Source organism: Onychostruthus taczanowskii, unplaced genomic scaffold (genome assembly GCF_017590055.1).
Source record: "Onychostruthus taczanowskii isolate IOZ18803 unplaced genomic scaffold, ASM1759005v1 scaffold184, whole genome shotgun sequence".
In the NCBI taxonomy this organism is placed as follows: Eukaryota; Metazoa; Chordata; class Aves; order Passeriformes; family Passeridae; genus Onychostruthus; species Onychostruthus taczanowskii.
In genome coordinates this window covers 714894-738776 of record NW_024499062.1, presented here as the reverse complement: position 1 = coordinate 738776, position 23883 = coordinate 714894, and the positions used below count along the sequence as shown (strand labels likewise).

At 50.1% G+C, this 23883-nt stretch overlaps 2 protein-coding genes across 3 annotated transcripts; one reads left to right on the top strand and one right to left on the bottom strand.

The window, feature by feature from the left end:
• Nucleotides 1-2926: 2926 nt before the first annotated feature.
• TMEM209 (transmembrane protein 209) lies at nucleotides 2927-11866 on the bottom strand. Its single transcript, XM_041401091.1, has 15 exons — nucleotides 11767-11866; nucleotides 10560-10699; nucleotides 10407-10465; nucleotides 9636-9767; nucleotides 8347-8585; nucleotides 8053-8257; nucleotides 7418-7593; nucleotides 7133-7204; nucleotides 6554-6650; nucleotides 5680-5805; nucleotides 4990-5087; nucleotides 4018-4132; nucleotides 3826-3923; nucleotides 3425-3498; nucleotides 2927-3286 (listed from the first exon to the last, which is right to left on the bottom strand). The coding sequence occupies exons 2-15, from the start codon at nucleotides 10694-10696 to the stop codon at nucleotides 3232-3234; spliced, it is 1683 nt and encodes a 560-aa protein (XP_041257025.1). The 5' UTR covers nucleotides 10697-10699; nucleotides 11767-11866; the 3' UTR covers nucleotides 2927-3231.
• A 4093-nt stretch (nucleotides 11867-15959) lies between these two features.
• On the top strand, nucleotides 15960-23479 carry LOC121334165 (carboxypeptidase A2-like). Of its 2 annotated transcripts, XM_041401066.1 has the most exons (12): nucleotides 15960-15991; nucleotides 16079-16165; nucleotides 17734-17815; nucleotides 18656-18790; nucleotides 19254-19352; nucleotides 19831-19929; nucleotides 20051-20152; nucleotides 20987-21097; nucleotides 21435-21525; nucleotides 21977-22176; nucleotides 22867-22951; nucleotides 23193-23479. In XM_041401066.1, exons 2-12 carry the CDS (start codon nucleotides 16101-16103, stop codon nucleotides 23378-23380), a joined length of 1257 nt encoding a protein of 418 aa, XP_041257000.1. In that variant the 5' UTR covers nucleotides 15960-15991; nucleotides 16079-16100; the 3' UTR covers nucleotides 23381-23479. The 2 variants fall into 2 exon arrangements, with proteins under 2 accessions (XP_041257000.1, XP_041257002.1); XM_041401068.1 differs by lacking the exon at nucleotides 15960-15991 and having other exon boundaries at nucleotides 16015-16165.
• Nucleotides 23480-23883: the final 404 nt, after the last annotated feature.

Sequence of the window (23883 nt, the reverse complement as noted above, 5' to 3'; positions counted from 1 at the left end):
GGAGAGCGGGGTGTGCGGTGTTTTGGGGTGCAGAGAGAGCGGGGTGCGCGGTGTTTTGGGGTGCAGGGAGAGCGGGGTGCAGAGTGGAGCGCGCAGTGTAACGGGGTACACAGGTGAGAGGGTGCAGATATTGGGGTGCTGGGGAACCAGGGGGCACAGGGATGTGGGGTGCGTGGTATATCGGGGTGCCCGGGAATTGGGGTGCACAGGATATGGGGCATGCACAGGGATCGGAATGAACAAGAACTGGGGTGTGCCGTGTATTGGGGTGCACGGGCCTGCCGGAACAGGGGTCTGCCAGGTATCGGGGTACACGGGGAGCAGGGGGTGCGCAGAGTTGGGGTACACGGGGAGCAGGGGGTGCGCAGAGTTGGGGTACACAAGGATGGGTACATGGGAAGCAGGGTCTGTGGGAGCAGGGGGTGCGCAGAGTTGGGGTACACAAGGAGGGGGTGTGCAGAGTTGGGGGGCAAGGGGAGCAGGGGGTGTGCAGAGTTGGGGTGCACGGGGAGCAGGGGGTGTGCAGAGTTGGGGTGCACGGGGAGCAGGGGGTGTGCAGAGTTGGGGTGCACGGGGAGCAGGGGGTGTGCAGAGTTGGGGTACACAAGGAGGGGGTGTGCAGAGTTGGGGTACACGGGGAGCAGGGGGTGGGCAGAGTTGGGGTACACAAGGATGGGTACATGGGAAGCAGGGTCTGTGGTGCAGAACGTGAGCAGGAACGGGGTGCACAATGAATTTGGGGTGCACAGGGTGTCAGGGGGCACCAGGACTGGGGTCTGTGCTGGGAGTGCAGAGTGCTTTGGGCTGTGCGATGCTGGGGTGCACAGGGAGCAGGGTGGATGGGTTTTAGGGAGCACAGGGACTGACTGGGGTGTGGGATAATGGGGGGGCACACAGAGGGGGGTTTGGGGTGAACTGGGGTGTACAGGGAGCAGACTGCACCCGGTATTGGGGTGCACAAAGACTGGGATGTGTGATCTCTTGGGGGGCACAGTGTATTGGGGTACACAGGGACTGAGGGGTGTGATCTGTTGGGGTGTGTGACACAGTGGGGGGCACAGGGACTGAGTGTGAAGCACAGAGTATTGGGGTACACAGGGACTGGGATCTGTGATCCCTTGGGGTGCACAGGGACTGGGATCTGTGATCCCTTGGGGTACAGGGGGACTGGGATCTGTGATCCCTTGGGGTGCACAGGGACTGGGACCTGTGATCCCTTGGGGTGCACAGGGACTGGGATCTGTGATCCCTTGGGGTACAGGGGGACTGGGATCTGTGATCCCTTGGGGTGCACAGGGACTGGGACCTGTGATCCCTTGGGGTGCACAGGGACTGGGATCTGTGATCCTTTGGGGTGCACAGGGACTGGGACCTGTGATCCCTTGGGGTGCAGAGGGACTGGGATCTGTGATCCCTTGGGACCTGTGATCCATTGGGGTGCAGAAGGATCCATGTGGGGGATGTGGGAAGAGGCTGTGCAGGACACTGGGAGCACAGAGGAATTTGGGTTCTGGGTACCCCAAAAGCGTGCAGGGTCCTGGGGCTGCGGAGCCCAGAGCACCCAAGGGTGCCCCATGGGATGGGCTCCTCCTGAGGATCCCCACTTTTTGGTGAAAAAAAGGATTTCTGCACTTCAAGTGTGGGATTGATGGACATCACAGGGCCGTGCTGCCCTCGAGGGGAGAGTTTTGGGGTAAAACCCCTCTAAAATGGTTCTTGAGCATTCCTCTGTGGTGCACGGATGGATGTGGCCAGGCTGAACACAAGAAAAACCCCAAAACTCTTTGATAAAACAAACTCATTTAATACAAGAACCAAACGAGCCACTTTGTTTCCAGTTCCTTGGGAAAACCCAGGTCCCCCAGGGAAGAGAGACAGAGTCACCAAAACCAATCAGTTCACACCAAAAAACAGCCAAGTTCCAAAAATCCCTCTTTCCCTCCCCTCAGTAAAAAATACAGCACAATGATTCCGTGTGTTTATGCCCTATATACACTTCTAAAATACTCATTTACCAGAATTTACAACAAATTCTGCCCCTGCCCCTTAGAGAGATTTGACAAATATTGATTGATCCTTTCTTTGAAGCAAATCCAAGTGCTTTTACCAAAAAAAAAAATGGACATTCCCAAAAACCTGTGGGTGTGTAGGGCCTGGTTTCCCACCAGGGTGCATAAAGCTCCCAAATCAGAGAAAAAAGCTGAAGGAAAATTAAATTGAAAAGCAAAGGCAGTGAGAGTTGGTGGCAGTGAAGGTTCCTGGGGACCTACATTGTACAAAACAACGAAAATAGAAATTAAAAATAGAAGTAAAATTCTTATTTGCTGAACTCAGCAAGACAAACGTGGTTTTGTCTTTCCTTTTCAGCTGCAGGAACACCTTGAGGGGTCAGAAATCACAATTACACCAATAATCAGGGATAAAAATAATTGGTTTTTATCACGCAGGATAAAATGAAGCAAAACTGAGTCTGAGCTTCCAGACTTGGAATTTTTTGGATCCTGAAGTTGTCCAAGTTGTTTTATCCCTCCAAGTGCTCAGAGCTGTGCACAGCCTTGGGGAGGCTGCAGCTGCCCCTTCAAAGGAGGCTTGGTTTGGTTTAGTCTGAGATCAGGGAAGCTCAGTCTGACAGGGCTGCTGGAGGTGAGGAGCAGGAAGGAGAACTCCTGCCTGGAATTCTTTCACAGGAGCATTCCCACAGTGAAATACTCCATGTAATGCCTCGACAAAATCCACAGGGCAAGTGCAGGCACTTCCTCCCTCTGTGCACAAAGCTGAGCTTTAATTCTCCTGGTGTTTGAGTCACAGTTCCATTATTCCCCAAAGATCCACAGGACGTTGACTCCTGATAAACCCAGATTTACACGCCTAAATGAAGCAAAACTCAGTCTGAGCTTCCAGACTTGGAATTTTTTGGATCCTGAAGTTGTCCAAGTTGCTTTATCCCTCCAAGTGCTCAGAGCTGTGCACAGCCTTGGGGAGGCTGCAGCTGCCCCTTCAAAGGAGGCTTGGTTTGGTTTAGTCTGAGATCAGGGAAGCTCAGTCTGACAGGGCTGCTGGAGGTGAGGAGCAGGAAGGAGAACTCCTGCCTGGAATTCTTTCACAGGAGCATTCCCACAGTGAAATACTCCATGTAAAGCCTCGACAAAATCCACAGGGCAGGTGCAGGCACTTCCTCCGTCTTGCACAAAGCTGAGCTTTAATTCTCCTGGTGTTTGAGTCACAGTTCCATTATTCCCCAAAGATCCACAGGACGTTGACTCCTGATAAACCCAGATTTACACGCCTGCAAACCCAAAGGGATCACAATTAGCCATTTCCATTTAAAAGCTGCTGTTAATTCCATTTTAGCACCATTAATTATCACCCCCCCGGGGTGGTTTTGGTCTGACACCATTCCCATCTTGCTCCCTGGGATACCTACCCCAACATCCCAGACTCCTTTGTCTTGATGATGTACAGGAACATCAGCAAGGTGTGGAACATGTTGTTCCTGCCCTGGAGCCACAGAGAGAGACAAGGATTTAGAAATCAAAACAATTAAAAATCTCAGGATTTTCCTAATTTGGAACTTCCCTTTGGAATTTGCACTGGCCTCAAGGGGTGACATCAGTGACATCACCCACCAGGGACTGGGATTTGGGGTTTCACAATAAACAGACACCTCAGGCAGTATCAGCAGCAGAGCAAGCACCACGTGCTGGGCAAAGACCAAGCTGGCCCAGCCTCGGTGTAAACGGACAAAAACGTGTGCAGGATTTAACAAGACCCCAAAGGAGCCCTGGAAATGATTGCTGGGAGCAGGAGCAGAACAAAGCCCTGTACCTTGGGCAGGCTGTACACGTGGCACTCGTAGATCAGCTCGTAGTGGGGTGGGTTGATGCTGCTCTGGTAGATGCAGAACACGTTTTCGTTTGAAGTGTCTGAATTAAAAATTAATTAATAAAAAAACAAACAGGTTTCAGAGGTGCTGCTGTGATCCCAGAGGAAAAGAGCAGCTCCAGGCCAGCCCAGTACCTGGTTTATCTGGAGTCTGGATGAAGTGCTGGGAAGTGAAGGTTTTGCCATCAGGATACTTGGGGTGAGGAGGGAGCCTGGAGTCCAGGTAAGTGCAGAACACGTGCATCAGGATCTGGGCAAACACAACCAAATCTCACTGCAAGGGCCCCAAAAGCCAGCAGCTCCCTCCCTTAATCCCAGCAGCTCATCCCAGCCTTTGATAAGCTCTAGTTACAATGCTGGTTTAACCCCAGCCTTAGGAGCAGCTTCATGCCCAAATCACCAATTTCAGATTTGGCTGAGAACGGCAGAGGAGATCAAAAACCAGCTCTGCCCACCCCAAACCCAGCAAGGAAACTTCTCCCTTTGCCTCCTGAAAGTCACTGCAAAGCCTGGGCTGGCCACGAGCCTTAAGAATGACAAAATTGTGACATAAAGTCCTGAAAACCAGGGGCTTTCAACCCCTTCTGCAGAGTTCTCAATATTTGATGTGGGTAACATCAGCAAGTTATCTGAGATCTGGTGCTTTCTGTGTTCCTTGTACCCAGCAGGAGCTGTTTGGGAGGGAGAACAGAGGATTTGCTAAAAACAATGCCACAAATCTTAAAAAATCCGGGATATGCACCTTGGACCTCAGAGCATTGTATCACCCACGATTAAGAAAAATGTGAAATGTCTTTTTTTTTTTGCTAATAGCCTTAAATTAATGTCAAAACTTCTTCATTTTTCACTTTTCCTGTTTATCAGGACACTCACAGCTGCTCCACAGCTGGACAATTCCAAATATTTAACCGCGTTCCCAACCAGAAAATCAAATCCTATTTCAATGTTGATTTCCCACTTCCAGCAACGGAATGTCTTTAATTATCCAGCAGCAAAGCCGTGCTTTTCTGATTTTCCCGTGCTCCTCAAAGGCTGCCCGGCTGCTCCCTCCACACCCTATCCCAAAACCCAAGCACCCCCGGGGTCCAGGCGTGCCTGGAAGCTCACCGAGGAGTCGGTGGGAAGGTCCGTGTCCCACTTCCGGCCCTTGAAATCCCCTCCTCCGTTCCAGCGGAAGGAGCTCATGCATCCCCCCTGGGAGAGCTCTGCAATTGCAGCAGTTACTCACTTCACTGGGATAACAGCAGCTGGAAGTGTGGCTCAGCAAAGGGGGGTTTTGGTGGAGAAAATTGATCAAAGGGGTGAAGTTACAGCATGATTCAAGTGATTCAATCCCTCTGCACCCTGAGCAGGCAGGAGGAAATCACGGAATGGTTTGGATTGGAGGGAAACTGAAGGATCATGCAGTGCCACCCCCTGCCCCGGGCAGGGACACCTCCCACCGTGCCAGGGTGCTCCAAGCCCTGTCCAGCCTGGCCTTGGACACTCCAGGCATGCAGGGACAGAGCCAACAGTATGGAAACATCTGGAAACAGCACAAACCGTGCCAGGGTGCTCCAAGCCCTGTCCAGCCTGGCCTTGGACACTCCAGGCATGCAGGGACAGAGCCAACAGTATGGGGGCACTGCAGGGATCCAGGGACAGCTGCTCTTGGATACAGAGCCAATAGTATGGAAACATCTGGAAACAGCACAAACCATGCCAGGGTGCTCCAAGCCCTGTCCAGCCTGGCCTTGGACACTCCAGGTATGCAGGGACAGAGCCAACAGTATGGAAACATCTGGAAACAGCACAAACCTCTGATCCTTTCCACCAAGTATTCCTGGTTCGGGGTGAGATCCAAGTACTGCACCAGAGCGTTGAGAGTGGGGATGAGCGGGGCTTTCACCAGGGCTGCCTGCTTGAGGCTGCTGATGCTGGCCTCTGCAACAGAGAGCCGGCCTCAGCGGGGCCGCGCTGCAAACACCCACACCCCACAGAGAGGCACAAAGCTCCTGCACAGCAGCTACAAGGAAGCAGCAGGAATTGAAAGAGCGGTGGGGGAGAAGCAAAGTGAAAACAAAAGCAGCGTCTGTGGTTTTTAAGCACTTTGCAACAGTAGATTTGGAGGAAACGCTCTAAGAACAATCCAAAAAAGGCAGTTAATTAAAAAGCAGCACGTCAAATCCACTGCTTTGTTAATTTGAAACAACAGGAGGAGCAGCTGCTACAGAATCCTAACCTGAAAATGAAAAGCAGAACCCCAGCTCATCAGAATTTTAAAAAAATTTACAGAATTTAAAAAACCCTGCTCTTTCAGGAGGTGGGTGAATTGAAGGAAGAACTTGGAAAAGCACATAGCAGTGGAGACAGTGAGACTTTTGGGACACACAAATTTTGAGAATTTACAGCACATCTGTCTTTGGAATGCTTTCTGCCTGATTAATAATCAATTATTATAGATCATTTGAGCTGTAAAATTAAATTTATGGGAGGAAAAAAGAAGCATTTAAGAATTGTACCCAAGTGTCCAAGCACTGATATTTATAAAGCATTACAGAAAACCTTCCCAGCTTAAAGAAATGCAGGAAGTGGAACAAAGGACCAAAAGAGAGCAGAAATGGAACAAAACCATTGCCCAGACCTCATTTATGTACCACCCATTCCAAGGGAATTGCCAGGCTGACCCTACCTCCAATCTGCAGCTCTGGGCAGCCCATCCTCCTCAGCTGAGTGCTCACAGACTCCATCTCCTCCACCAGCGGCACCAGAATGGTGTCATTGATCCACTGGGAGGGAAAAGGGGAAAATCCAAGCTCGGAAGCAACAGGAATGTTTAATAAACCCCTCAGCTGACAGCCTACAGTCACCCCACCACAACCACAAAGCAGTTCAACAGGAACACTGAAGCCAGTCAGGGAGGGAAATAATTTCATTGAATTATCAGCCCAGGCAGAATTTAAGCGAGCCTTTAACAGCTTCTGAAAAGGCAGAAAATTCAATGTATAGGAGTTGGGAAAAGCCATCTGTATCAGGTACAGCTTTTCTGGACCCTGAGGAAAGGGGGTTACGGATCACAGCCCTCCAAGCACGAGGTGAAGGATCCAGTCCCTCTCCTGTCTGGTTCAGGATAGCAGGGAGATGAAAATTTGTGGGATTTGTGTGTGACAGAACACCCCAACCCTCAGACAGGCACTGCAACCCTCCCCATCTCAGGCACAGAGGACATGGAGGAATTTTCCCACTTGGAACTCCTCAGGGAGGGACTTACATTCCTGAATTTTGCTGTCCAGGAATCCATGTGGTCCAGGAGCTGCCGGTTCATTGTCACCCGTGCCCAAACCTATGGAAAGGTTTATGAAATCCACGTGAGAACCCCAGAGTTTGCAGGGTCTGTGACAGTCCCTGCTGCTTGCAAAAGAAAGGAGCTGGCTGAATGCTGCAGGACTTTATTCCCCAGCATTCCTGACCCAGCTCAAATCCAAACCTTTGCACAAAGGTGCATTTTAAAATCCCAGCTCTCCCTCTTTACCTTTTTTTTTTTGGTGGAATTTACCTCTTCTGCAGCCTGCTTGGAGGTCAGATCAGCTTCATCCTTGTGTGCAGAGGGAGCCTGGGACCTGCAGGCCAGCTGATACTGGAACTTCCTCAGGATCTGTGCGTGGTCTGCCATGGAGCGGCTGTAGTTCCAAAACGTTGGGCTGCTGGAGGGAGAGCTGGAATCTGAGCTTCCTGGAAAGATTAATTCATTAAGAAGTTCAATTATTGCCAAGTGATGCTGGAGAAACAGCACGGGGAGAACAGGTCACTGAGGCCACCCTGGATTGTCCCAACCCAGGAGAAAAATGTCCTGGATTCAGCCCCTTATCTGAAAGGTCTTGGACAAAATCCCCCTCTTATCAAGGTGATCTTATCTCAGTCCATTACAGCCACCAACTGCCACAGAGATAACCCAGCAGCATTCCCATGCTGCAATCCTGCTCCAAGGAATAACTGGAGGAAAACTGCCTGAAGGGGAAACAGTGGGGTTGTACCTCACACCCCAGCTGCTCCCCAGGAGCAGGTCCTTTGCCAAGCTCACAGCTGACCCATAAATTAATGGTACCTTTTTACTGGCACTCCTCCCGTCACACTGGGTAAAACCAACACCTCCTCCCTGCCAAGCTTTTCCCAGCAAACCCCCCAGTTTACCCAGCTGAACTCGGTGCTGTTTCTCCTCCTCGTTCCTCAGGAAGGTGTCCAGGGATTTGACATCTGTGATACAGTCATCTTTGTAGGTGGAATTATTGTACAGGATGGGGGAGAATCGGTAGTGAGACCTGATCCCCCCGCTGTCCCCAGCCCCCACGCTCATGGAATAGGGAGATCCGTTGGGAGAGTGGCTGAAGCTGGAAACCTCGAGAGAAAACAAAACAAAACACAACAATTGATTTCTTTTCGCCGCCAAGGCTCAAGCTGCGGCATCGGGAGCGCGGCGGTGCTTACCTTGGCGTAGCTGCTGCCGGGTGAGTAGGTGACAGAGGTGCTGTGGGAAGGGCTGCTCCCTGCCAGAGCCTGGAGCTGGGGGCTGTAGCCGCTCAGGCAGCCCCCGGGGAACTTGGGGCTGGCGCTGGGCGAGCGCGAGGGGCTGTAGCTGAGCACACACTGGCCCTGGACGGGCGGGGACGGCGTCAGGGACAGCGCTCGCTTGGCCGCCGGCTCCCGAGGGGGCGTCACCGGTACGGCTGCAAGGGAACGAGCAGCAGCGTCACCCAGACTGCCCCTCTGAACTTAAACCATGCTTAAGGCCACTTTAGGGACATCTGTGATACAGTCATCTTTGTAGGTGGAATTATTGTACAGGATGGGGGAGAATCGGTAGTGAGACCTGATCCCCCCGCTGTCCCCAGCCCCCACGCTCATGGAATAGGGAGATCCGTTGGGAGAGTGGCTGAAGCTGGAAACCTCGAGAGAAAACAAAACAAAACACAACAATTGATTTCTTTTCGCCGCCAAGGCTCAAGCTGCGGCATCGGGAGCGCGGCGGTGCTTACCTTGGCGTAGCTGCTGCCGGGTGAGTAGGTGACAGAGGTGCTGTGGGAAGGGCTGGTCCCTGCCAGAGCCTGGAGCTGGGGGCTGTAGCCGCTCAGGCAGCCCCCGGGGAACTTGGGGCTGGCGCTGGGCGAGCGCGAGGGGCTGTAGCTGAGCACACACTGGCCCTGGACGGGCGGGGACGGCGTCAGGGACAGCGCTCGCTTGGCCGCCGGCTCCCGAGGGGGCGTCACCGGTACGGCTGCAAGGAACGAGCAGCAGCGTCACCCAGACTGCCCCTCTGAATTTAAACCATGCTTAAGGTGACTTTAGGGATGTTAAATGCCATTTTAGAGATGTTAAAAGGCCATTTTAGAGACGTTAAAAGGCCATTTTAGAGATTTAAAAGGCCATTTCAGAGATGTTAAAAAGGGACGCTGAAAAGCTGGTCCCTACAGAGCTCAGATAAGCTGTGAGCCCAGCTCGGGGTAAATCCTGCTGGGGGCTTCTCCAATATCCCAGCAGCTCCTCCACGTGCCCACTGCTCTCTCCTCTGTACCGCACTAATTAACGTCTCAGTTATCTAACACGCAATTAGTTCCACCTCAAATGGCCACATTGAGGACATTGCCAGCTCCTGGCCCTGCACAGGACAACCCCAACCACCCAGCTCAGCTTCCTGTCAGGAGACAATTCAAATAAAGCACAAGTGGAGAAACAACACTAAAACCAGGGAAAAGAATAAAAGAGGGTTTATTCCCCACCTGCCTTGTGCAGCCAGCCCACGATCTGCTGGCTGGGGCTCGTCACCAAGCTGCCTGGTGCTGCTGGGTAGGTGAAGTACCTCCAGAAATCAAACAGGGCGTTGAGGCTGAACAGGGCTGCCAGGGCAAATTCTGCAAGAAACACACGAGTTTTTGTCGTGGTTTGGGCAAAAATTACATTTGTAAAACAAGCAGGCTATGTCTATTTAAAAAAGGTCATTATTAGTGCTGCCAGTTTGGGGAAGTATCCAAGATTTCTTCACTTTCTTAGGCAAGAACCATTGGAGATAATTTTCCTCAGTGTTGAAATTAATTTATACGTTTTAAAATTTAATTTTTAAAACGGGATTGTTATTTTCCAAAAAGGAAATCTCATGACTCTTGCTTCTTTCCATCCTGTTGTCTGACAGAGCTTAGAGTCTCCTCCTCTGAAATCAACTTGAATTGTTGTAAAATATCACCCACACCCAGAGCACAACACAGCAGGAAAATAACCCAAGGCTCTCTAGAGCCTTAACCCATTAAGGAAGATTTCACACATTAACTAAGTCCCTCCTGCCCATTCCCCACAGAGAGGAGGCTGTTAACACTCCTTATCTGCCCCTAAAACGATGGAACTCCAGCAGCTTCAAGGGAGATCACAGAAAGCAAAACAAAGTTTTGGTTTAAAACACAAACAGAAAAAATAACCTGCCCTAAAAACGACCTCCCAGCAATAAAAATGAGTAAAGAACGTTCCTGAAATTTGATTTAAACGCTGCAACGACTCACCAATGTACCAGAGTGGAAAGCAGGTGATGTTGTAATATGTACTTAGGAGTTTCCCAGTCCTGAAAAACAAAACAAGGGAGAATTTAGCAGCAATTCCATCCTGGGGGATATTTAGGGTGGAATCTTTGCTTACAGATGGAACCATTAGCTTACATCTCAGTGTAGATCATGCCTGCTACAGATATATTGAGGAGCCCCCAGGCCAGCACCACCTTCCTGGTCTCAGCCTGTTTCCTCATCTTCACAGCCAGGTCGATGAGGGAAGTGTCTGGGCTCTTATTTGGTGTCATTGTCTGTGAGAACGCGGGGAAAAGGCAAAATCTGTCAATTCTTACTCGGCAGGAAGGTTCTCAGGCAGGTTACTGAGGAACAGTGTTCATCCTCTCTCTCATTTTTGAATAATAATGTCATTCAAAAGGAGGAGGGAAAGCTCCTGCCTCCTCCAGGCAAGAGCAGTGTTTTTTAGCAAAAATTCTCACTTATTTCAGTAGGTAACAGAGAATTTTCTGTCACATTAAAGAGATTTTATTTCCTCCTTTATGCTAGTAACACCTTATATGAAGGAGATAACTCTGTCCCCGGCAGGCAGCCCTCACATCTCCCCCATCTTCCCCAAATTTCTCCTCTCCCCCTCCTCAAAGTTCACCTTTCCCCCATCCAAAGCCCTCCTCTCCCTCACCACATACCTCTTCGATCATCCTGCTCCTCAAACATCTCTGATCCCCCTCCCCAAATTTAAACTCCCCCGCTTCTCAAACTTCCCTTCTTTCCCCGCCCCAAAGCTCTGCTCCTCCCACTCCCCAAAGCTCTCTGATCCCCCTCCTCACATTTCACCTCTGCAGACCTCACTGTCCCCCTCTCCAAACCTCCCCTCTCCTCCTCCTCACACCTCTCTGATCCCCCTCCCCAAACCTCACTGATTCCCCTCCAGAAACCTCTCAGATCGCCCTCCCCAAATCCCTCTGATCCCCCCTCCCCAAATTTCACTGCTCCCCCTCCTCACGCTCTCTGATCCCCCTCCTCACATTTCACCTCTGCAGACCTCACTGTCCCCCTCTCCAAACCTCCCCTCTCCTCCTCCTCACACCTCTCTGATCCCCCTCCCCAAACCTCACTGATTCCCCTCCAGAAACCTCTCAGATCGCCCTCCCCAAATCCCTCTGATCCCCCTCCCCAAATTTCACCGCTCCCCCTCCCCAAACCTCACTGATCCCCCTCCTCACACCTCTCCGATCCCCCTCCCCGAGCCTCCCTTCTCCCCTCCCAACCGCCCTCCCCAAATTTCACTGCTCCCCCTCCCCAGACCTCCCGGTCCTCCTCCCGAAGCTCGGCTGTGCCCCCTGCGCAGGTTTCCCCTCACCTCTCCGCAGATGGGTCCCGTTTTCCCCTCAGCCCGGGCGGTTTTTTTCCCCTTTTCCCGCCGGGGCTCCGCTCCCCTCACGCCGCCGCGGCCTCGCGCTCTCTGCGCCTGCGCGGGCGCTCGCGCCGCGTCACCGGCCGCGCCGGGGGAGGGGCGAAGGGGGCGGGCGCTCGTGCGCGGGTTTTGGCGGGAAGGGCGTGAGGGGGCCGCCATGTTGGGGGGGGCGAAGGAGCCCTCACGGGGACAATTTCGTTCTGTTTTGTTTTTTTTTTTTTGTCTTTATAGCTAAATTGTTTAATTACACATTACCATGCTTGTCAGAGCAATATGTTGCCACAGCAGGTAAAATTTTAAGGTCTATTTGCGTGCTGTGCAAGTGTAGTTTCATATTTCTGTGTAACTTCATATTTCCATGTAAGCACAATTTCATATTTCTGTGTAGGTGTAACTTCGTATTTCTGTACAAGCACAATTTCATATTTCTGCACAATTGTCACCAAAACCGTGGGGAAAAACAAGACTCCTGACACTCTTTTTAAAAATGTCACCATATTTATTCTTGGCCAAGGTTTGTGTGTGTGGCTGACAAAGTTTGGGCCTCCACATGAGCCACTATACACACCTTTTTCACTTTTTTGTGAATTTTAACAAACAAATTCATGTTCATTCATTCTAAATTGCATGATCCTCTTCATTAATTACTATTGTAAAAAATGTTCCCTATTCATTTCCTCACTTTTTATACTGATCTGGTCCATGCTATTTAGTAATTTTGTTATCTTTTTCCAGACATGGAGTCTCCAACCTTTCAGGCTTTAATTTCCTCTGATTTTTCTGGTTACTCCAATATCCTTTAATTGCCATAAATTTAAGTTCCCACATGCCCCACCTTCAAATTCTTTGGGTCTGCTCATTGAAGATTGTCAGGATTTATTTTAACAAACTTAATCAATGATTTAATGATCAAAGTAATAATAAAGGTCTGTGGAGAAGCTTTACTAGTGCTGGTTAAAAGTGGGCGCTGCCCATAAATCATTAAAATGACCACTTAAATATTAATTAGGAAAGTTATATCGTTTCCAATACATGCATGACTTCAAATTTTTGTCCAGGTGTAACTTCATATTTCTGCAAATGGAAAGGAATCCTCCAAATTTAAAGGTCTTGGTTTCCTAATTTAAGGAAAACTGAGTTGAAAATACATGGCTCCATTGCATCCAGGATTGTTACACTGACATAAAGCCTAAAGATTTTCCAGAAACATCAAAAATATGGGTTCTGCTTCTAAAATGAATTCCAAGTGTACAAGTGGTGAAGCACATACTGAAATCCCTACTCATTCCTTATCCAGGGCATTTCCAGGGGGATTAGGGACATGGAGGCAATCCATCATTCACAGAAATAATAATTCCCCCGGCAGTAATCCAAAATAAATTGGCGTTATGGCAAATTAATTCTGATTATTAGGAGATTATTAACTCTGATTATCCAGGAGATGAGCTGCCAGTGGAGTCCTTTGCCATGCCAGTGAAATGTTTCTGTCCAAATGTGAAAAGTTTCTGGGATTTTTTTCCTAAAAATGACAAGAGAGGCTACAACAGTGGATATTAGTTTGCATCATTTGGAGCAGCAACAACAAAGGTCTGGATTTTACAAAAATGGACTGACCCTACTGAAATTTAATGATTCTTGAGGCTTTTCTAGTTGCTGTTTTTGGGGACATGTATCCATTCTGGCCTCTCTCAGTGAAAATGTGCACCAATACAGGGATTTTCGGCGAGGAGAGGGTTTGGCTGGCTGAGGCTGATTTACCCTTTGGCTCGCCCAGGTGTCACCAGGGTGTTCCCGAGTCACCGGTGACTCCAGAGGCTCTGCGGGGACAGAGCCCTGCCCGCCCTCACCCACACACACCACAGCTGCGCTCAGGCTGAGCCCAACTGGGCTGGGCTGGGCTCAGCGGGGACTGGGACCCGTGCTTGGTGACACCCTGGCTCTGGAGCTGCCCTGCGAGCTGTCTGGGGACCTGGCCAGTGCCACCCGCCCTGCTCCTGCTGGCTGCATCCCCTGGGGCTCCGCTGCTTCTGGTGAGGCCCCTTCTCCAGCTGCCTCCCTGGGCCACCTTTGCCTTCCTGTGTCACCTTTGCCTTCCTGGGCCACCTTTGCCTCCCTGTGTCACCTTTGCCTCCCTGGGCCACCTTTGCCTCCCTGGGCCACCTTTGCCTTCCTGTGTCACCTTTGCCTTCCTGGGCCACCTTTGCCTCCCTGTGTCACCTTTGCCTCCCTGGGCCACCTTTGCCTCCCTGGGCCACCTTTGCCTCCCTGGGCCCCCTTTGCCTTCCTGGGCCACCTTTGCCTTCCTGTGTCACCTTTGCCTCCCTGGGCCACCTTTGCCTCGCTGGGTCCCCTTTGCCTTCCTGGGTCCCCTTTGCTTTCCTGTGTCACTTTTGCCTTCCTGGGTCCCCTTTGCCTTCCTGGGCCACCTTTGCCTCGCTGGGCCACCTTTGCCTCCCTGCTGCTCCCCTCCTGGACCCTGGGGACAGCACTGTGGGTGTTTTCAGCCTCTAAAATTCCCAGAATGGTTTGGATGGGAAGGGACCTTAAAACCAGCCTGGCTGCAGCTCTTCCACTGTCCCAGTGTCCAGCCTGCCCTTGGGCACTGCAGGGATGCAGGGGCAGCCCCAGCTGCTCTGGCAATTCCAGCCCAGCCAGGAATTCCTCATGGCCAAGATCCCATCCATGGCTGCCCTCTGGCACTGGGAGCCATTCCCTGTGTCCTGTCCATCCCTTGTCCCCAGTCCCTCTGCAGCTCTCCTGGAGCCCCTTCAGGCCCTGGAATGTGCTGGAAGATCTCCCTGGATCCTTCCCTTCTCCAGGAGAACATTTCCAGCTCTCCCACCCTGGCTCCAGCCCTGGAGCAGCTCTGGGTCCTCCTCTGGATTCTCTCCAATTCCAAGGGTGCCCGTGGCTCAGGGCTGATCTCCAGAGCCTTTAGGACCTCGTGGTCATTGCTGGGGGCCCTGCAGCCCCCCCAGGGGATGAGGAGTGAGTCCAAGGTTTGGATTTAGATGCAGCTCCTGAAATGCCGTGGGTGGAGGCCCCAGAGGATGCTGATCAGGGCACTCAGAGCTTGTTTGGATCCTGACATCAGGTTTGGCAGGGTTTCTTGGCAGCCCTTAAATCCACGTGGGATGTAGAATGAGTAATGAAAGAAGCTCTAATTTTGCCCTGGATTAAATCCCTTCTTCCTGTTTTCAAAGAGTGAGCTGTGGCAGGTCGTGTGGACAGTCAGCTGATTCCCTAGGAAATATTGGAGTCTGGAAGCTGCAGGTGGGGTTTGACTCCCACCAGAGTTCCTGCTGTAGTTCCAGAAGCAGGAAATTCCTGTGCTGGTTCCTGTCTTTGGGATCAATTTTTATTATTTGGTTTAAGTTGACACGGTGGAGATCTTTTTCCCCAGGGGCTGGGTTTGGTTAAACCTTAGAGACCAGAGCAGTTCTCCTGTGCCCCCCAGACACAGCAGTTACAAGATGACTCAATCCTGCAGGCCAGAACAGGACTCATCCCTGCCTGGGGCTCCCTTTGTTCCCAAAAACAGGAGACAAAGCACTTGCTTGGGACTGAGAACACAACAGGACACCTGAGGAGGAGTGGGGTGGGAGTGGAGGTGAGAGGAGACTCCTCAGGGAGGTGCTGACAAATGCTGAGTGATAATTGAGATATTTATTTAAAGTTTCCTCTGGGAGTTCCTTTCCTCTTCTCCTGAGGTGGACTGAGCAGCTGAACATCTGCCCCCTGTGCTCTCCAGGAACTCCAGGTGTGACAGCAGGGTCCTGGCTGTTCTCAGAAACCCTTGGATTTGGATAAACAAAGTTTATCCAAACTCCATGGGACAGCCACAGCTGGGTGTTCCCACGGGAGATTATTCCCAAAGCTCAGGCAGGAGGCTGCCTCCCACCTGGATAACAGCTCCTCAAATATCCTTTGGAACCAGGAATGGACAACTCAAAATCCCAACCAAAAGTGGAGCTCCTGACCCCCAGTAGAGCTGGGGTGAGTTCAGTGTGTCCCTGTTTTCCTCTGCCCTGAAGAACACGAAAGAACACTCGCATTTTTGTGGTCGGAGCTTTGGGACTGACTCCTCCCTCCCTGGTTTGGATGTGTCAGTGGAAAATATTTTTTTGGAGGTGAAATGAGCTTGCTGGTTGCCTTGAAATCTCTGATAAACGTGAGAACTTGATCACATGGAGTGATAGGTTCTATCAGATGTGTTTGATCTCAAAAATAAAGCTCTGTATAAATTCCCTTTTGCCAGCCCAGCTGAACTGGCAGCAAACATGAAGCTGATTTTGATCTTCAGTGCCCTCCTCGGGGCTTCCCTGTGCCTGGAAACCTTCGTTGGGTGAGTTACACTTGTGCAAAACCTTTCATTTATGGCTGGTATCCTCCGGTTGTTTTTCATGGTCTCAACCTCACAAAATCTGCTCGGGGCACATTTTTTTGGTATTTGTGGTTGATTGTTCGTGTTGCTTTGCTGTTGTGGTGTTTGAGGGAACCTTTCTTTGCTTTTGTTTGGGTTTTCTAAGGAGATTCTCAATTCCTGTTCATCCAAGACTTGATTTTGGCTTGAGTTGAGCCTCTCTGTAAAAGCAGAGCTGAAAGACCAGAACCTGTCCTCAGAGCAGAAAGTTCACCACTTTCCCTTTTTGCCCCAAGTTTCTTATTTCTCTTTTTTCCTCTTCTTTTCTCCTTTCTAAGCATTTAAAATCCTGATTTCCAACCATTAAATTCTGAAGGTTTGTCTTGATGTTGCATTGCAAAAATTATCCCACAAGGTATTTCCTCACAGCCTCATTGACCATGGAAGGGCCTTAACGATTAAAGATTATGAAATCCTACTGGATAATTCCCGAGTTGCAGGAAGTGAGCACTAGATTCCAGTGAGTAAATCTGTGCATGAAAGTTTAAGGATTAAGAATTAAAAATACTATAAATAATGTCCCAAAACTCGGGGATGTGTAAAGCCAGGAGGGGCTACATTGATCATTTAATCCTGAACTGAGTTTTGGTGGTTCAAAACCTCAGCAGCTGTGGTTAATTCATAGCAGAATCCAATCCTGACATAAAGCTTATGGACAATCCAGTAGTAAGTTATTAACGTGGAAAAGTGCCTTCAGAGCTGGTTTAACTCGGTTGGACAAGGAGACCTTTCCCTCTGCTGGCCGGGGAGAGAAAGGATCCTGGTGTAAAGGTGATGTGAACGCGGTGTAAAGGTGATGTAAACGCGGTGTAAAGGTGATGTAAACGAGGTGTAAAGGTGATGTGAACGCGGTGTAAAGGTGATGTAAAGGTGATGTAAACGAGGTGTAAAGGTGATGTAAACGAGGTGTGAAGGAGCGCCGCTGTAAATAAAACAGCCACATCCCCGAGCTCGTGTGCCGGGACCCTTTTGAGCTCATTTCCATCCAAAGCCGTGCAGTTCCCGAGCTTTCTTCTCGCTGTTGGGTTTGTGAGCAAGGCACTGGCAGAGGGTGACTGATCCATCCTGGAATGGTGCGAGCCACCCTCTGCTGCTGTCAGCCTCTGACTGAACGGGGGAAGGTGAAACAAACCCCACGTTTGTGTTTGCTCTGCTCCCCAAGCTCTGCATCCTTCCCCCGCTCAGCTGGAATTTTATTGTCCCACACATTGCTGTCCAAAAGTACCTGATGGATGCAGGATCGATCCTTGGGGTTAAAAACTCATCCACGTTGTCTGGTTCGTGAGGAAGGCGCGGGTGCTTGGTTCAACTCTTGGGTTGAACTCTTGGGTGCTTGGTTGAACTCTTGGGTTGAACTCTTGGGTGACACCAAATCAACTGATCAAAGGAGCCATTAACACACAATTAACACCGAATTAACCATCCCAGGAGCAAAGCACTTCAGCCAGCCCCCTTCTGAGAGGGCTTCTGAAAACACTGATTTATTACAGGCACCAGGTTCTCCGGATCAAGACCAAAAATGAGGAGGAGGTGAAGCAGCTGCAGCTTCTGGAATCGCTGGAGCACCTGGAGGTGGGTCATGGCCACAGACCCATCTGGTGATGGAAGGTTCCCATCACCCTGGGGCAGCTGCCATAAATAATTTTACTTTCTCAACACGTTAAATTTGACCCGCGAGTTTGAGTTCCAGCTCAGTGTTCAGGAGGGCCAGAATTTATATATTTATATTTTTTTTTTTCTACTGGGTTTACATCATATTTGAATTGTTAGATCTTAATCTCAGTGTTGAAAAACTTGTTTTTCCAGTGGGAATGGCAATGTTTTGTCTCCCAGAGTTATGGAAGGAATTTATTAGTTAGTCTACACTGTATTGAAACAGGAAAACGCAATGTAAAGTTCCAGGTTATTACTGTTCTTATTGCCATTGATGGGAATTTTTAACATCACTTTTTAAAAGCCCTGGCTTAAAAAAAAATATATGAATAATTTAGAAATTAAAATTTAGAAAAGTTCTACCAAAGGAAAGATAAGAGAAATGAAAACAATGGGTTTCATTTACCTAAGACTGGAACATGGAGTTTTTCTTGAAATTATTTCTAGTAAAAGAGAGAATAATAAAATAGTCATCAGGGACAATTAAAATTTCTTCTTGTTTGTCTGACCAAAGCCTAGAAGTCAGTGAAAAAACTGACTTAAGCCCTTGATATTTGTTATTTAATTGAGTTTGTCAGAAAAGCTGACACAAGGTTGTGGTGAGGCCACAGAGAACAGAGCACTCCAGGGCTCCTCTCTGCAGGGGAGATTTCTGATTTCCTCTGATTTCTGGGGAGAAATCAGCATTTCTAAAACTCTGCAAGAGCTGTTTGCAGGATGCCTGCCCCAAACCAAATCCATTTTCCTTTCTCTCTCCAGCTGGATTTCTGGGTCAACCCCTCTGCCCCTGCCCTCCCTGTGGATGTGAGAATTCCTGCTGTCAGAGTCCAGTCAGTGAAAGCCTTCCTGGAATCCCAGGGGATTGAATATTCCATCCTGATTGAAGACCTGCAGGTGGGCAGTGCCACTGGCACCTATTTCTGACATCTTTTGGGAACACTGACTCTCAATTTGGCCTCGCTCCCACTTTCCCATGCTCTGTTTTCCGTGGAATCCTCCCTTTATTTTTGTAGGTTGTGGATTATTCCTCAAAGACAGTCCATGCATGGCTGTAGGTGTTCTGAGTAGTGGCATCAATAAACTCCACAGGGCTCTTCTGACAGCCCCTGAGGAATTACACGTGGACTTTTGATCCCAGATTTGGGAATCTCACCACTGAAGTTACTGATCAGTCAGTAAACTCTGCTGAGAGCAGTTATGGATAAAAATCACCCACTTGGGCACTAATCTGACATTTCCTCATGAGCAGTAATCCCCAAAGGGCACCTATACCAGCATTAACTCACTGCCTTTTCATTTATTTATCTTTTAGCAAGTGAAGCATACACTTCTCACCATTTGAATGTTATTATTTTAGGATGTTCTGGATAAAGAAAAGCAAGACATGGCCGAGAGTGCCCAAAGGCAGCGCAGCAGCAACACCTTTGACTTTGGTGCTTACCACACCCTGGATGAGGTGAGTACCTCAGGGGAAGAGTATTCTGATTTTTCCTGGTCTTTTTGCATGCTGTCTTCAATTCAGCATCCTATATTAGCATCTCAAATGTCCTTGCAGCTTTTTCTGGCACGTGGGTTTGTTTTCTGCAGTATTAATTTTGTGCTCAGAACAATCAGCCAGCGCTGTCCCTGACGGTGTTGCTCAAAATTCCACAAACTCTCCTGCAGACTCTGTCAAAACCCATCCTTCAAAACAAAGAGAAATAAAGGGATCTTGAAACTGGGAAAGAAAGAACTAAAAATTAACAAAGCTGTGGCTTCCCTGTCCTTGGGAGTGTCCGAGGCCAGGTTGGAGCACCCTGGGATAGTGGAATGTGTCCCTGTGGCAGGGGGTGGAATGGGATGGGCTTTCCAACCCGAATCAGCCCATCATTCTCTGGAAGGAATGGCAGAGCACATAAATATGATATTAATGTTCTCATGGCCTTGCATTTCAGATTAATGCCGAACTGGACAGCCTTGCATCTGAGTACAGCTTTGTGGAAAAGATCCAGATCGGGCAATCCTACGAGAAGCGGCCTCTGTACGTCCTGAAGGTACGACAGATATCATGGAGCGCATCCATAGGGATGAATGACAGACAGCACGCCCAATCTATTATGGGATGTGCTCGACTGAGAGGTGTCAGAGTCTGAAATGCTGTGTTTGGTTTCCCAGTTCAGCACCGGGGGCTCCAACCGCCCGGCCATCTGGCTCGACGCCGGCATCCATTCCCGCGAGTGGGTCACCCAGGCCAGCGCCCTGTGGATCGCCAACAAGGTTCCTGCAGCAGGGATTCACCTTCGGCCTCTCTTGGCAATGTTTCCTGCTGTTTCAGAGGATATCAGCACTCTGTGTTTTTAGTTAATTCACCTCCCAAAAGCAGCTGACTCCCTGAGGATGTGGTGGCTGCCTCGACCTGGAATTGGGAAGCTCTGTCCTGTTAGAACGGCTGAGTTTAGGCAGACAAAAAGCAGTGGTTCAGGGGAAATTGTTACACAAATAACCAAAGACTGAGATTGTATTGCTGCTTTGCTCTGCTCACCCAGAAAAATGCAGTGGGGTTGGTTTCCTTCCACAAAATGCCCAGACCTCCATCTCTCTAAAAATGAGGATTTAAATCCTGTTGGAAATGAATGAGCCACCAGAGAAGTCACAGGATCACAGAATAAGCTGAGCTGGAAGGGACCCACCAAATCATGGATTCCAACTCCTGGCCCTGCACAGAACAATCCCCAGGAGCCACCCTGTGCCCAAGAGTGTTGTCCAAAAGCTCCTTGGCTTCTGTCAGTGCAGCACAGTTGAGAATTCCCAACCTGGCTCTTCCATCTCAGTCTTAGTGCCAGCCTTGTCCTGTCCTCTGGGACAGTAGGAGAAAATTTTGTTATCCTCTTCCATTTTATTCTGAAGACCTCCTGTCTTCAGAATAAAATAATAAAACAGATTCACTGCTCACTCCACATGCATAACAAGGAACAGTTATGGTCCACAGATAAGGGATGTTCCTTGTTGCCCTGCCCCAAAATCCAGCCTTTCCTGTGTCCCAGCAATGGGGGAATGAACATTTGGGAAGGAATTACTCTGCTAAGCAGGGTGTGCTCTGTCTCTGCCTAGATTGCCTCTGACTATGGAACAGATGAGTCCATCACCTCCCTGCTGGACAAGATGGATCTTTTCCTGCTGCCAGTCGCCAACCCTGATGGATTTGTGTACACTCACACCTCGGTGGGTCAGCTTTCTGAGCTCAGTGAGATTCCTGGCTCTTCCAAGGAAATGATAAACATGAGGGAAGTGGGCTCTGAAAGTCTTAATGCTGTGAGAGGAGTTACCAAAGAGTTGGGCAGACAAAGATCCTCATTGTTTGTCTAACTCATCCTAACCCCTGTAAATACCCAGTTTTTGTAAATACATTTGATTTTTGACCATTGGCCCATCTTGGCAGTCAGAAATACAGTTGGGATCATGCCTAGGATCAATCCCCCACGGATGGCAGCCCTTCCTGGGGAGCAGTTTTGGTGCTAGCACCCAGATTTGCTCCCTTTTGAGCATTTCTCTGTTGTAGAATCGCATGTGGAGGAAAACCCGCTCCAAGATCCCCGGCAGCATCTGCGTCGGAGTTGATCCCAACAGGAACTGGGATGCAGGTTTTGGAGGTAGGGATGAAGCTTCTGGATTCTGGATCCTGTTACACACAACCAGCAGCTGCCTTTATAAAGGGGATTATTCACCCTAAAGCACAGGATGAGGCAGCGTAATGGAATTCTGGAATCAAAAAATGGTTTGGGTTGGAAGGACCCAAAATAATATTTAGTTCCACTCCCTGCCGTGGGCAAAGCCACCTTCCATTATCCCAGGTTGTTCCCAGCCCCATCCAACCACAGAATACCCCCAGGAATGTGGATTCCTGGGTTTCTGAGCAGCCTGTTCCAGGTTGCATCATCTCAAAGTACGTCCCTTGAACATGCACACTCTGTCACTGCTGTTTGAGCATTTAACAGCGTTTAAGTGGCTGCTGTCCTTAGGAAAGCCCAGCTTTGTGTGGCTCTGCCCTGCCCTCCCAGGAATTCCACCCCTCATGGGTCTGTTCCCTCCTTGCACCACCAGGTCCTGGAGCCAGCAGCAGACCCTGCTCCGACTCCTACCACGGGCCCAGCGCCAACTCCGAGGTGGAGGTGAAATCTGTTGTTGACTTCATCAAGAGTCATGGAAACTTCAAGGCCTTCCTGACCCTCCACAGTTATTCCCAGCTCCTGATGTATCCCTATGGATACAAATGCACCAGGCCAGACGATTATGCCGAGCTGGTGAGACAGCAGGACTTGGTTTTACCTTCCTCTCTTCTGTCCAGCTGCCTTGCTGTACTTTCCATACTCTTCCCTAATGACAGCAGCACAGCTGGAATAATATCTCTGAGGCAATGTGGATCTCACAACCATAATTGGAATGGGAAAGACCTCTGGAGGTCTCTGTTCTAACCCTGTGCTGAAAGGGCTTTGGAGTCAGAGCCAATTTCAGTCTGAATTTGTTTTGATATTTCTAAAGAAGAATTCCACAGCTTTTTCAAGCTCATCCCAAAGTTTCTCTAATCCCATGGGGATTTTTTTGTCCTAATACCTAAATGCAGTTCCCCTGTGGCAATTTGTTGCCTTTTTCCCCCCTTCACAAGGAACCCAGCTCAGTTTTCCATCCAACCCCCATTACGTAGTTGGAGTGAGCACAAAGTTGACCTTGGAGTATTGGAAGATCCCAATTGCCTTGGGAATTTCTGGTATCTCTTGAGCCTTCCCTTGACAAGCCAGTGAGATAAACACTTACAGAACCTGCTGGAAGTTCACTCACCCGCAGTGGCACCTCCCAGAAATGCTGTGGAAGCTGTGGCTGCTGTTGGTGTGAATCATCTCCAAAGCAGTTTGGAGATTTCGGATGAAATCCCAGTGTTTAATCCCAGGAAGTGTGGCAGCTTCCTGACTTTCCCTTCATCTTCTCCCCTGCAGGAATCTCTGGGAAGAGCTGCTGCCAACTCCATCCGCTCCCTCTATGGCACCACCTTCCAAGTGGGCACCATTTGCAATACCATCTGTGAGTATTTGGCCACTCAGAGCTTTTAGGGGCTGTCCCAGGACACCAATCCCTGTCCTTCCCACAGGATCTGTCCCTGGTGGAAGCCACAGTGCTCCTGTGCAGTGACACCACTGGTCACACATCGGACCTGAGCGTTCCCATCCAAACCTCATCCTTGTCCCCCAAAACACCAACAGCAGAACAACAGAACTTCATCATTCCTCTGTCCCCCTCTGGACCATCTCCCTTTCCCTTCCAGACCAAGCCAGTGGAGGCAGCATTGACTGGAGCTACGACAACGGGATCAAATATTCCTTTGCCTTCGAGCTGCGGGACACGGGGCGCTACGGCTTCCTGCTGCCCGCCAACCAGATCCTCCCTGCTGCCAAGGAGACCTGGCTGGGCCTGAAGAAAATCATGGAGCACGTGCAGAACAAGTCCTCCTGAGAGCTGGGCTGGGAGCCAGCTCTCTGCAGCACAGCTCGTAAATCCTCCGTGGGCTGTGATGGCTGTCATGATAGAAAGGGCTGAATAAACCCCTGTGCATTCCCCACATGGTGTTTGGCACGTGCTCCTTGTGTGTGACACATCCCTGAGGAGATTTTGGGACACAACCCTCCCTGCCCACACACCCAGTGCCACCCCTGCCGTGGCAGGGACACTCCCACTGTCCCAGGCTGCTCCAGCCCCAGTGTCCAGCCTGGCCTTGGACACTGCAGGGATGCAGGGGCAGCCCCAGCTGCTCTGGCAATTCCAGCCCAGCCAGGAATTCCTCATGGCCAAGATCCCATCCATGGCTGCCCTCTGGCACTGGGAGCCATTCCCTGGGGCCTGTCCATGCCTTGTCCCCAGTCCCTCTGCAGCTCTCCTGGAGCCCCTTCAGGCCCTGACAGGGGCTCTGAGCTCTCCCTGGATCCTTCTCCAGTGTGAAGGGGCTGGTGCAAAGGGCC

Excerpts from the sequence above, each read along its gene's own strand:
- TMEM209 (XM_041401091.1), bottom strand. The coding sequence starts at position 10,696 with ATGACACCAAATAAGAGCCCAGACACTTCCCTCATCGACCTGGCTGTG. Across the intron at positions 8,258-8,346 it reads CCGGCAGCAGCTACGCCAAG|GTTTCCAGCTTCAGCCACTC; the intron begins GTAAGCACCGCC and ends TTTTCTCTCGAG. Across the intron at positions 3,924-4,017 it reads CCAGACTCCAGATAAACCAG|ACACTTCAAACGAAAACGTG; the intron begins GTACTGGGCTGG and ends TTTTTAATTCAG.
- LOC121334165 (XM_041401066.1), top strand. The coding sequence starts at position 16,101 with ATGAAGCTGATTTTGATCTTCAGTGCCCTCCTCGGGGCTTCCCTGTGC. Across the intron at positions 19,930-20,050 it reads GGCCTCTGTACGTCCTGAAG|TTCAGCACCGGGGGCTCCAA; the intron begins GTACGACAGATA and ends TTGGTTTCCCAG. Across the intron at positions 21,098-21,434 it reads TTGTGTACACTCACACCTCG|AATCGCATGTGGAGGAAAAC; the intron begins GTGGGTCAGCTT and ends TCTCTGTTGTAG.